Genomic DNA, 13,813 nt, shown 5'->3' with positions numbered 1-13,813 from the left:
TTGGTTGTCTGGTAAAGTCTTATATACATTGTATCATTGTATAATGTTGTGATAGTTTTAAGTTGTATTAGTGGCTGTTTTTGGCAATTAATTACATGTATGAAAATATAAAGGAATTTCTTCATAATTGAAGGTTGGGAATATTTTGACAAATTTTCAATTGACACATGTTCAATTATCCTGTGTCAGAAGTAATTATATTATAAATCATACCAGATTAAATCCGGGACCTCTGGTTTACTAGCCTGATAATCTATCAACAACAAAAACGAGAAATTCTCTTTAGTTGAGTTGGCAGGAAGCATCAAATAATTTACAAGGGTGATAATAAATTTGGATAATCAAATGTCCTTCCTAGGTTGATAAAACTATGGAATTAGATTAGATATATTCTCTTGTTTTTCCTAATATCTTTGAAATGCATACCAGTAAATACAAGTTCAAAATTCTTCATGGTTTTGTGTTTACAACCCTTTATACTAATATTTTGTTGGTACACGATCAACATGTTAAAAATCGCTGTACTACGGTAATATTACCCGATCCATTGTAAGTTTGTTTCTGCCCAAAAACCTGAAATACAAAGGAAATGCATAAAACAAAATACTCATGTGAACATGTTTGTGTTCTGTGTCTGTAAGACTATGTAACTTAATAAGGAGTTCCTGGCTAAATCTTTGTGGTGTGTTATAAAGAACTGGGTGTTCATCAATCTGTTACTGCCGGCATAGGTGATAAATTAACATCTGTATTAGTTTCAATGAGATTGGGTGTCAATATTATAAGCGTTGAGGCAAAACTGTTATTGGTCAGATTTTGCTATAAAGCACCTTAATGCATCCTGCATATTATATCTACCAGGGTAATTATTAAATACAGAAGGGATTGCTATAAAGGTCTTTAAAATAGATATTCAAACAGTGTCAGCATGTCAAATGATAAAACAAAATGTGTAGAATTTACAGATTCTGGTAAATGTATATTTAACACTGTGAAACTAGTACATGTAATGGTGACCGAGTGAATACCTCTTTTACAAGATAACTGACTATAATAAGGTTTAAGGCTTAAGGTCAATGACACAAGTCCATTGCAATTTCTACCATTTTCCTGCCAATTCATCTGGGCCGACACCATAGACTGTACATGTAACATAGATCCCTGTAAATGATTAGGCCATAATGAGATTAGATTATTATGGAATTAGGGATGTTTTAAGCTCCAGCCAAAGTTCTCCATATATACATACACACACACAGGGTAATCTCATCAGGATCATCACGACTTAATTTGATCACAGGATACACAAGGGGTTTCTATCCCTTACTGTGGGATGTTTTGGTGAGTCAGTGTAATTTCTCAATTGTATGTACATGTACTTTACCCCATGCAACAACAAAATGCAAAGGTTATTTGCTATACCAGGATACTGTGTTAGCTGTAGTTTCTGGGGTCAGAAATGTATTGATTGGATGTAGCACCCTGAGCATGGTCTGTGCATCACACCACTAATGTGTAATTTGTCAGGTAGGGTTGCCATTGCATGGTCTCTTCAACCCTGTTTCTGTTTCAGAATACTGCGAGGAAGGTATAGGGGTCCAAATTGTTTTAGTTTGTCTGATATTCCAAAATGTCACCAACTTTATCACTTGCCTGTATGTAATTGGGACCCTGTCCACTGTTGAACTAGCTTTATCACTGGTCTAGATCTCATTGTCAGCCTATACTATAGCTGATCATAAAACCTTGGTTTAGTCGCGAATTGTATCAATTGTAGAAATACTTTGATTAAATGATCTGTTTTAGTAGTCATTATAGAATATAGTGTTTTCTCCTATAGAATTTAGCACTTTTTTTCCAGATCATTTATAATTTATATTTTTAAATGAAAAAAAAATGTCACAATTGCATACCATTCACCACATACAAAACAAATAGTTTTATTTTACACCACAAAATAATTTTAATTGTCATTTTGATGTGGAAATTTCTGAACTCTGTGAAAGTTATATTTTCCCATGTTGTATATATATATAAAAGCATGGGTATCTTTTGAGAAAGATGAAAAAAATCGTAATACGTTGTAAATGAAATGATACACGGAACAAGACAAACATTATAATAAATTTATACCTTGATATTTTACCTTTACTTTTCTTATATTGTACATTCATGTATATGCTTTTTTAAATTTAACTTTATTTATGAAGTTTTGTTTATTCAAAAATTGCATATCCCTTTATTCAATTTTTACTCAAAATTCATTTAGTGTATGAGCAATCGCAAATCAAATGAAACGTTTGACAGATAAGATTGTAATTTTCTTTAGAAATACTAAGTGTGAGTATATATGCGATAAAGATCTTATCGCATTTTCAATGCATACCCTGTACCATATTAAGGAACTGTTTTGAAAGGACAGTTTCAATAGGATGGCGTGGGAAAGTGAATGGATACAACCAGCTAACTGTTAGTAGTGATGAACGTGTCTGTACTGTCACGTCCACCGTCCGTTTTCTCTAATTGACATTCAGATATACACGATTCTGTTACGTGGCCTTTGTTATGTCCCAGTTGTACGATTTTAATGTTTGTTTATTTCTCATAAAACAGATCTGTTGTCTTGCCACATGTGCAGTTTCTGCAGAAATGAGATGAAAGGAAAATGTTCAAACAATTTCTTACACCATATCAGATTTGAATGTGATAAGGAATGTTAGGGGGAAATGCAATGTAAGACATGTAACATGCGGTTCCTGAACTGTTTGGACACGTAGCTAATCTATATGTATTTATTTATACATTCACATTTTTTTCCCTTGGGTATTTTAGGAATAGCTGTCTTCCTCAAGTTTGAAAGAAAAATAAAGAAATGATCATGAAATAAAACAATCTAAAGCATTGCTAATTAACTCCACAAATATTTTATTTACCGCAAAATATATAAAACAGGTTACACAAAGTGTTTTTTATGGAAATTATACGGATAAAAGTGATTATCTACAAAATTGCAAGCTAAAAGCAAACAGAACACGAAGATTCATACATAAACAGTGGGGAATTGAACAAAATAAACACAATGGCTTTATAATTAATTAATATTAACTTTTACAATCACTGATCCTTGTGAGAGTTGCCTTCCTTGAAAATAATCGGAACTTTTGCAGAGGGATAAAATTTACACAATGACATATATCAAAAGTGATGCAAGTAAATTAAAATTATGACATCAAATTAAAAATTGTCAATTTATTGTTCTTTTATGAAACCAAATTACTCTCATCATGTACACTTTGGACATGATTCCACAGCTCGCTAGTGCACTGTATATTTACATGTCAGGTACATATGTGACCAGAGGCTATAACATGGTATGCCGTTCTCACATGCACCCACACATGCATTTTTAGAGTAAGTGCACTGCATTTGTAAAAATGATTTAATCGACAGAGCGAAACTCGCTCAACAGCGAAAATCGTAACAACATCGAGCTTGTGAATTTCATGTAAGCACGTGATATGCACATCTGAGAGCGGTACACAATATATGACTTTCTTGAAGTCGACTGGTCTCATGTCAGTGTCTTCTTGTGAGTCAGTTTATGTCTTTGTATTGGAAGCTTTATTCCTTAAGTGCGTGAGGTTACACATTTCCCAACAAATTCTAGATATTTGGTGTTGACATATCATCGTCGCACATGTAATATTGTTTACCAGGTGTTACTATAATTTACACTACAGTATACTGAAATGCCCGATATGCAATACGGAAATGACGACACAGTGTTCATGCATATTTCGTTCAAGATAATTGAGTCCGAACTGTACTTTTTCCGGAGGTATGTAACGAAAATGGTCACTGATGAAGATGTGTGGAGCCACCTTAAGAAAGTTGTTTTCCAAGAACTGTTCAAATTACAGAAATATTGCATGAAAATTGTCAAAATTTTCTCAGACTTAACCATATTTACTATGAATAGAAGGTTGTTTATCTTCTAAAGTCGATTGCCTTTTTCTATTTCATGCTGGGGATGTTACTTTCATATGAAATTTCAGATGAGTCACATTGACAATCGACCAGCAATAAATTCATTAATTTATTTCACTATCAAGCAAACAAAATTAACATCTAACCCTGTAATTTTGGCCTGAAATATATTATTTATATGCAGAAAAACCTTGTATGAATATACAATGGAACCTTTTGTTCTGGGAAAAATAGTTGAAATGCTGATGGTTAATTCTATATATATATGATTATGACAAAAAAATGTCTCGCTTATTGGATAAAGTTCCTAAATATATCCATCACATATGATTATCTTGGAGCATGAGTCTGAACTATAATGTGTCATTGTACGTATACAGACATAATTGTCACATTAATGTGTCATTAACACAATACTGCTTTAAATAGTGCCGCTATAGCCGTATGTCCTAGGAGTGAAACACGACAGCGGGCTGGAATTCAGGGACTCTCCCCAACTAAACTATAAATGGCCGTTGGCTGTCATGATTATCAGCTGGTCAACAGAGATGTTTATGTGGTCGGGCATGTCTGACATGCTGTACTTTTTCAGTAAAGGGTATATTTATATATTTTATGATGGGCCATAATGATTTAATGTTGACCCTGTTTTATTGACTCACTATACAACATCCGTATATATATATATCCAGTCCCATTTAAAAGGGTTATAAACAAAAGTCCCATTCACATACTTGAGAGATGTTTATACATTCTATGTCACGTTATGTGGTGAATTTTTAATAGACGCAGGTATTCACCGAGATGTGTGTAGAATTTACGGGATGTGTGTAGAATTTTAGATTGGATTACGTAATCAAGGTAAAATCTCTATCTCCTTCGTGTTTGATTAACAAGATGTCCGGGGTCATTGAGTACAGTTGTTCTCGATTGATGTTTGCTCTCTGCTCCCTGGCAGTTATAAGTGACCCTTGACCCCTCCTCCTCCCCTTAGTTCCCTGCACCTATATATTTGAACACACACTATGTTTCCTGTGACAAAAGTATTGATGATACCCAATATTTTAACATATCGTACTAAATGACTCTTTGTTCGGTCATTTAAACAATGAAAGTGGGCATTTAAACATTGTTGGATTTGATGGAATAGTAATCCTTTTTATATCGACTCGAGTCACACCTTAAATTGAACCACCTATAATATACCTGTAGACTCGTCAGCAGAGTCAGGACAGGTAGATAGACGTCACATACAGGTATTGGTGACCATCTCTTCAATAATAGCCATTTAAGGCCTTAGTCATGACTCACCCTCTGGGAAAGCCGTATTTATTGTGTGCTTGGATGGAGGTGTACAATTGTAAATAAGCTGTGTGGAAAATTGGAGTATTTCCTAAATTGTACAAAGTGTACACATACGTCAGTGTGAATTTGTTGTCACAGTTTCCTGACTCACTGAGGATTCATAATATTTTCATCCGAATTACCTATTGTCAATAAAGAGTCACAGTTGGATGACTTTTATCCTTGTATTGATATATATTTGATCGGTTTCTGGAATAACTCATTTCTTCAACACTGATCACGGCACATCAGAGGTAAATACCCTGGTAGTTGTTTAGTCATCTGCTTGCTTTTCTCCAAATATACGTTTTACTGAAGACAATCTTATATATTCAATCTATGGGAATATGAGAGTTCAGTAAATGTTTATCATAAGGCTAAATAGTAAAAATGACTTTTTATGGAATTGGAAATGTCAGTTCTCTGGTGTAAATGTTGAGAAACAACTGGATTTTATGCCTATAACTGTTACATTTGGGAGTCAAGCTTGTGGTAAGTAGCACAAACAGCTGTATTTCCTATCCATCATTGACAGGTCACCTGTGAAATAGCCTGTGGTCATCCAGATATAGATATATATGTGTGGGCAGCAGGGGTCTGCTTGACCAGGATAAAATCTTTTTGGCATTTGATTATAAGTGTCTCATTATTCAGTCACTTTTCATCAGAATCTAAAAAAAATATCTTTTATGATTATTATTGAAAGATAGGGCCAGCAGAAATGAGTTAACTAATCCCAATTTACATTACAAGTTGACACAGTGGACAATAGTTTTCTATGTGTAATACTTATGGATGCCAACCATCTTTCACAGTGAATATTGGTACACAGCATCATGTAAAAATTACATGTGAAGGATGAAATTAACACTAAAACTTAAAAACTAAAAACATTAAATGTATCGTTTTCATTGACTTCTTACATACTGGTTTCATTTCTGTTAGGCATAAAAAGTAATCTGGTTCTTAGGCATATCTATCAAACAGTGTTTTTGACAAATGACAGACATGAAACATTTTTATTTTCATTAATTACTAAATTAAGCCAATGTGGATTTGATACTGTAAATTTATACTTGTTTCCTTTGTTTTTCAGTTACTTCGATCAATCTACCGACCACCGATGTGTAGACAGAAATAAGAAACATGCCATTTGGCCTACGTTTTAAAAGGACTAGGAGATATGAGGTTTCGTCCAAGAACGTGTTTGTGGTGGGAGTGTCCATGTTGGACAATTCATTCCTGGAATGTACGCTCAACTCGGACAGTACTGGACAGGAGTGTCTCGACAGCATCGCGCAACGCATCGAACTCGCCGAGGTAAAACCCTTCTTCTCGAGTATATTACATCATTACAGGCCGTACAGACCACAGTCATTTTATATCCGAATTTAGCAGAAATCTGACATGGTTCTAGGAATGTTTAACAGTCCATATGTCTGGAGGTCTGCAGATAATTTCTCTACATATGCACTGCTGATATTCAAAGATGTTGTAACCACATAAGACTTGACATAAATGGATTTCTGAGAAACAATGGTATTTTATAAACCATTGAAATTTGGACATTAGTCTTATTCTTAATGTTATTTTATAACCCTGGTGTTATGCTCTATTTATGTGATCAGATATATACTTTGGTACGATGAAGAAAATGTCAAGTGAACAAAATTTAACATTAAATTTCTAGGGTAAACATACGTTTCTTTCAAGTTGGGAAGTGCTTGTGAGGTTTTGCTGACGTATTTAATTTGTAAACTGATAACTGTATTAACCATAAATTAATATATTTTGTTACTAATAATGTTAATGTGCCATTCATAGTTTTGAAACTTGACAGAACTTTGAAATTCCTTCATTTTAAGATATGAGTTAATCAGCACAGAATTCTAGGATATTGAATATTTTTTCATGAGTGGTAGCTATATATACGACGGTCTTATTTCAGTTGTATGTAATAAAAATATATCTCAAGACTAACAATACACTAAAAACATGTAGTAGACTAACCAGGCTCCTTCGAATATCTCTGCCATCAGTATATTTATGGTTATTTCCTTGCAAGGCATCAAATGCCTGGTAAGCTTAACAGCAGAGAGTCCAATTTGTCATGATTTAAAAATTGAATTTAAATGAAATATAAAATAGTCATCTACAACTTTTGGAAGTTTTTGAGACATATTTGAATTTTTGAAACTTTTATTAATGAAGTTAAGGTTAAGCTGTGAGATTTATTACAAGGCTCATTTGTCTTGTATGATGTACATACATAATGCTGAGTCTGAATCTGTGATAAATGAGTGGTCACTCATGACCAGTGGTCAGAAAATAATGAGTCTACATACGAGACTACCTATGTAACTAGCTATGTAGCTAGCTACGAATCTAATTCACTGTTTTCCATTACGTTGTGTGGAAAATCCTTTAAATGTAATAAGTATATAACCGCTCACAGCTGAAAATTGCCTGGTTCTAAAATTTCTGGTAACGTGTATCATGTTTCATTAACATATTAACATAACCCCAGGCTGGGCAAATGTTTCGGATAATTTGTGTACAGTCTTTCCTACTTAAAAACGGGCAGATTATAGGAATTCCTGGTAAACAACATCATATAAGTATAGCACTTCAAGGTCAACCAGAGATATCCAGTAAAATAGGCAGTTAGAATAAAATTCAAGTTTAACCATGTAACAGTGTATAATTTTTGTGAAATTTTACTACACATTCCACTTTATTTTTACAATTTTTAATTACAAAAACTTAATTTAAACCATCAGGAAAATTCTGTCAAGTTTTTTTCAACTATGGAATTTAGGGACAAAAATTGAAAAGTTCACACTTTAATGACAGATGCAAACTTGTTCTGGTAAGTGAAGTGGTAAGACTAAGTACTAAGTTATTACATTCCAGAGAATAAGTGTTGGATAGTCGACCTATTGAAAAATCTTCAATGATGAATTTGATGGAAAATTAATGAAATCAGATTCAGTAAACATCTGGAATGGGAGACTTATTATTAATGATCATGAGATTCAGTTTGTACTGTAAACTATATATCTAGACGTGGATCCATATTCTTGACATTAATGATGATAAGTGCATGTGTACTAGCTATTTACTGATTTTGTAATACCTGATATTAACTATTGTCATTTCTTGTTCAGTGTCCCAGTTAGTCAGCAAATATCAACAGTTTTTATAAGAAACCAATTGTTGGTAGGTGAATCATGGTTTAAGTAGAAACAGGTTTTACTACGCTGTCAAATAAATCTATGAACTTCTGTCAGGGACGTGGTGTATGGTGGTGGAGAGGACTTTTGTTAGTGGTGGACTAAATAGTGTCAATGGCTCCCTAGTTTATTGTGTCCTAGATAGATGAAGTGACTGCTAGTTTCAACAATTACTGTAACTCCAGTTTTTCTGTCCACTCATGTGTAAAGACACGCATACAATGTACCAGTTGCTGTCAGACGATTAGTAAAATTTGTCACAGATATATTGATACATTTTGTAAATGATTTCACAGATCACCAGCTCAGGGTTATTTTACTGTTGCAAGAGGATATGTCTAAAGTCCTATGTTCCAACACAACACAAACATGGGATGCCCTGTGAAAATCGGGGAGTCAGTCTGTTCTGTCCTCCATACGGTTGTTTCTGGGGGTTATCTTGCAATTAAGAAATACCAAATTTATGACATTTTTATACGGTGATACACTGATTCTGTATATAGATGTGAAAAAGTAGATTTAACCAACTCCTAATTAGGTCAGAGTCACTGTTACATAATGTAGTACAGGAGGATATATGTACTGCCAACATTTCACTGTAATGCCATTTCTGACTTCAGTCAGGGTTCCTCGGGAGGGTTTAGTGGTACTTGTCTTATATAAATAATGCCACATTACCCAAATAAAAAAAATTCAAGATGGCCACTGTCTTGCTTCTGATTGGCTGCAGCATAAATGGCTACAAGTTTAAAGTGATGATTTTTTAAGACGGACATTATACTATTTCTTTTTAATGGACTTCAGGATTGTCAATTGTAGGGTGTCATACTGTATTATCATGATCATGACTAACAGGAAACAAATACTTGTGTAAGATAACAAAGAAGGATATTTATAGTTGATAAAGTACCGTATTCGTTGTATCAACTCCCCATTCTCTTTTGAGAGTACATTTTTTTCATTCATGGTGATTGGTAAACATACTTTTCTTACCTCATTATCCCAAAGCATCAAAATATATCACACATAACAAATCACACAAAACGTAATGAGTATAGTGGTAAAAATCACTCAGGGTGTTTAGTGTGGTGGATTATAAGATACCCATGGCCAATCTATAACAATCTGTGCTGACTCAACCATTTACAAGGGATCACAACAGAAAATGCAGCGAGCAGACAAAGTCAGATTAAGAACAGTTTTATTTATAGCGGCACTAAGACATGATAATCTTCCCTGAGGCTTAATAACAACATTTTGTTTATCAGTAGGTCAAAATATTTGTACTATATAAACAAAGACATTGTTGTCTTATACTGTGATGTATTTTGTCTGTCAATCATTTGGTCTATTTCTGGCTCTAGTTTATTTACAATTTGTACATAAGGAAGGCTGCTACCACATGTGCTGAATATTATCTCCAGAAATGATGCCATAGGCATTATACACAGATAAAGGTGTTATGTCCTTGTTTAGGTATTTATACACCTGTTGACTCATTCTTTATTAATAGCAAATTTTATATAGAAATCTTTGTCAATATATGATAGGTTCCATTGTACATATCAAAGCCATGGTTTTGGTAAGATGGATTGATAATTATAAATCACAGATGAGGGATCTGAGGGCTTCCTTTGGGGTCACTGAGGGGGTAAGCCGCTGTGGCAGAGAAAAAAAGAAGACTTCAGTTTTCTGAAGGTTCTTTCGCTGGCTAATCTTGAGTTCAGAAATAAGAAATAAGAAGGGAATATTAATCAGAAAATTCATTAACAAGTTTTGCATCTTTTAATGATTATCATGAGATGAAGATGAAATGAAAGCCAATTCCTATTTTTGAAAAAAATGAGGTTTGATATTCTGTCTTCTCAGAAACTCCTTGCTGTGTGCATTGGTACATTGTAGATGTGTTCATGTATATATACATTGGTGTTAATTTTTAGATTGAAGGTTGTCAAGTATAAAGTAAAGAGCAATGTTTTCATGTTCTAATAATTTACATGGAACTTTGTTTCAGGCGTGAAATATTTCTAAATATTGCTTGTTAGCTTTTGATGTATAAATATACATGTATTTCTAAATGGTGAATTGTTCATTGTAGACTCAATATTTCGGCCTGCGCTATGTAACCAAGAAACTCCAGTTCCACTGGGTTGACCTGACCAAGCCCCTGAAGAAACAGATAGACAAGAATGCCCAGGCAGCGACAGCACCCCGCCTCTACTTTGGTGTGATGTTCTACATCCCGGGGGCTCACAGGATCACCGACGATGCAGCCAGGTCAGTCTACACGCACCATCTCAGTATTTATCTATTACTGATTTTATCAACAATGAAATTCCTTTTCGGATGAAATAAATGAAAGGAATCTCTGTATTTTCATGTTTAATAATTCAAACTGTACCTGAATGTTTTATCTGTGAACAGGTATATATAGGTATTTGAAATTGCAATTGAGAGGATTCTATTTCAGTATTTATACTAATTATCAATGGAATTTATAATCACAGAAAATTTAAATTTACGAATTCTTCTTCTTTTAAATTAACTGGTAAATTTATCTTTTGGGAAAATAAAGTGGCTCACAGTGTCTAAATGACACCCTTCAATGTAGTTGATATATCTAAGAGAAATAACCTCATCGTTAACCCGTCCTGTCAGTTGATGGCAGATCTGGAACATGTGTCAGCATACAGTAAAACCTTGTTATAATGCCACCATTTGTCAAGAGAATGTTTGGCGTTATATAGAGGTTTGGTGATAAATTGAGGGAAAGTTATAAATTAATTCTGGAGAAAAACAGAAAAAAAGGCCCTTGAAATATGTTGGCGGTAAGCGAGATGGCAGAAGAAACGAGGGGCATTATATTGAGGTTGATGGTATATGTTTGCATTCTTGATTATTGTTACGGTAGTAGTGTACTTAAAACATATCTATTTTAGTTGCAATCTTATTTTAGCACTTTCCACACTTTAAATATGGAGGCAAATGATGACAATACTAATTGAAGTTTCTGTAAATGTTTTTCATGGCATATATTGTTAGTGTCCAAGTCATGATTGCTTCAATCTGTTAGAATTCGCATAATGTTCTAAAATTTGAGTGGACTTGGTAAGTTTATTTACAGTACATGCTACTCTGAACATTAAGTGCTACAGCCGTTGGTAATTTTATCACTTATGGACATCCACTTTCCTCTTGAAATCATTTCGTCAAACTTTGATTGTCTTCTACAGATATAACTACTTCCTGCAGCTGAAGATGGACATTGTGGAGGGGCGTATACCGATCGTCTTGGACCAGGTGGTTCGGCTAGCGGCCTTCTGTCTGCAAGGTAAAACAGTGGGGGTACAAACCTTCTAATTACAGTACATATAGGTTTTGTACTGTTTAGTTGACATTAATATGGCTCACATTTTTGGCTGTCTAAAGTTTGGGTGTTGCAGTTTAAAGGGGATAAAAGACAGTATCCTCATGGAACTGGTGAAATTCTGTTTCTAAACAAAATATCAGTTTACTAGAAATGATAAAAATTAGCGAAAATATCCGTTTACATTAAGTAATTCAACCACGGACTTATATAACAAATTATAACGGATAATCTAATTCCGTGATTCAACCCTCTCAAATTTCCATTGAACCATTCCATCAATACTCATTGAAACCAACATAATAATGTGTGTCTCTACCATTCAGCGGAGTTTGGTGACCACGATTACGACAAGAACGCCCAGGACTACTTCAAGGATAACAACCTGTTCCCTAAGACAATGTGTAAGGACGACACAGTCATGGCCGAGATGATGAACGAGACTCTGAGCGGCTACATCAGTCTCCAGGGCGTGCATCCCTTCAAGGCGGAAATGCAGTATATCAAGGAGATACAGATGATGGACGGATACGGCATGGAGTACTACACAGCCAAGGTAAAGGTCGTGAACAAGGGTCGTATAAGGGTCATAAATGTGATTAAGGTTACTGAAGGTCGTTCGTATAATTGTTTTAAATCTGTACAAATTATGTAATTGTTTATAAAGGAAAAAGATTAAAAGGACTTTCTGTGAATTAAATTGAATTAACAATAATTTATCACTTTTTTCTCTCTGTACACAGGATGAGAAAGGAAAAGAGCTCTACCTGGGAACGTCCTACCTGGGAATTTTTGCTCGTTACCTGGATGCTCAACCTGCCATATTCTTCAGGTAAATATACTTACCTGGTACATACTCTTCTGTGTACGGCCTCTTTGTCCACCCACCATGTGTTTACTATCCAGTCAACATATTTACCATTTTGTTTTCAATAGTGTTCCAGTAATCCAAATGTACTTCGCAAACCTGTCACTTTCATCTGTAAAAAAAAGGGGGTCTTTATTAACAAGGGTTGAACATTTACCATGTTAGATATGATTCGATGACTGGATGTATGCTGTAATAAAATTTATCCATTTGTTATATAATTTCTTATATAAACTTCAAGTTCTAAACCATTGTTTTACAGTAATGTCAAAATTGATGCAAAACAAATATGTCACTGTTAGTTATGTTTGGTGGTATCTCCAATGCCAGGGCTTCAGATCTGTCAAAGTAGTGAAGTTATGATTTTGGGAGGAAAGGAGGTTTAGAAAATGGTTAAATTTGTGATGAGATGTAAAATATTACTGGTAGGGTGCATGCATTGATGTATTTAACCCTTTCACCACTGTAGACCACAATGTACTCATCCATATCAATGCATGGTAGAGTCTATTAAAGTTACATAGGGATGAAAGGTTTAAAGCAACAATGGACAATCAGCTTGCTCAATTTCTCATGTCTTTGTCTTAATTTCAGGTGGTCAGAAATTGCTCGTTTGACCCAGAGTAAGAAAACTGTAGAGGTTGACACGTCCAAGTCCTCCTGTCAATATCACATGGTATGTAATAACTATGTCAGCCTTTATCACCAAGCATTGTTTTCAATTTTTCACTGATCGCAATGTTCATGTCTCAAGAATTGTACAGACTAGTTTGGGAAAAGAACTAAATTTTTAAAAATTTGAATTTTCGAATTTGCCATAAAAAATACCAAAACAGTAATATTGTCAAATATGTTTTTCACTGCAATGTCTTATTATCTTTTAACACTAGTTAGCCCCAGGTTGAGTTGACATATTAACTGTACTTAACTGACTGATAGCTATATAATAATTTTGTTTTCTGGTCTTAAATTTGATTTTATGCTCGATGATAAAAGTCAGAAAAAAAGGCAAAT

At 34.2% G+C, this 13,813-nt stretch overlaps 1 protein-coding gene across 4 annotated transcripts in view; it reads left to right on the top strand.

The window, feature by feature from the left end:
• The window catches only part of LOC110462796 (tyrosine-protein phosphatase non-receptor type 14-like), a 34,222-nt gene that overhangs the window by 1,451 nt on the left and 18,958 nt on the right, over positions 1–13,813 (top strand). For 2 of the 4 annotated variants that reach the window (XM_021516976.1, XM_021516973.1), the window contains exons 2-7: positions 6,428–6,651; positions 10,663–10,841; positions 11,798–11,895; positions 12,258–12,487; positions 12,675–12,763; positions 13,394–13,475. In XM_021516976.1, the coding sequence (XP_021372651.1) occupies positions 6,478–6,651; positions 10,663–10,841; positions 11,798–11,895; positions 12,258–12,487; positions 12,675–12,763; positions 13,394–13,475 (852 nt within the window). In that variant the 5' untranslated portion in view covers positions 6,428–6,477. Of the gene's footprint in view, positions 1–1,429; positions 1,528–5,521; positions 5,586–6,427; positions 6,652–10,662; positions 10,842–11,797; positions 11,896–12,257; positions 12,488–12,674; positions 12,764–13,393; positions 13,476–13,813 lie in introns of those variants that run through there. The other 2 variants (XM_021516974.1, XM_021516975.1) reach the window with 2 other exon arrangements.

Source organism: Mizuhopecten yessoensis, unplaced genomic scaffold (assembly GCF_002113885.1).
Source record: "Mizuhopecten yessoensis strain PY_sf001 unplaced genomic scaffold, ASM211388v2 scaffold10831, whole genome shotgun sequence".
NCBI classification, from domain to species: domain Eukaryota; kingdom Metazoa; phylum Mollusca; class Bivalvia; order Pectinida; family Pectinidae; genus Mizuhopecten; species Mizuhopecten yessoensis.
The sequence above is the reverse complement of the archived record's forward strand: the minus strand, read 5'-3'. Positions and strand labels throughout refer to the sequence as shown.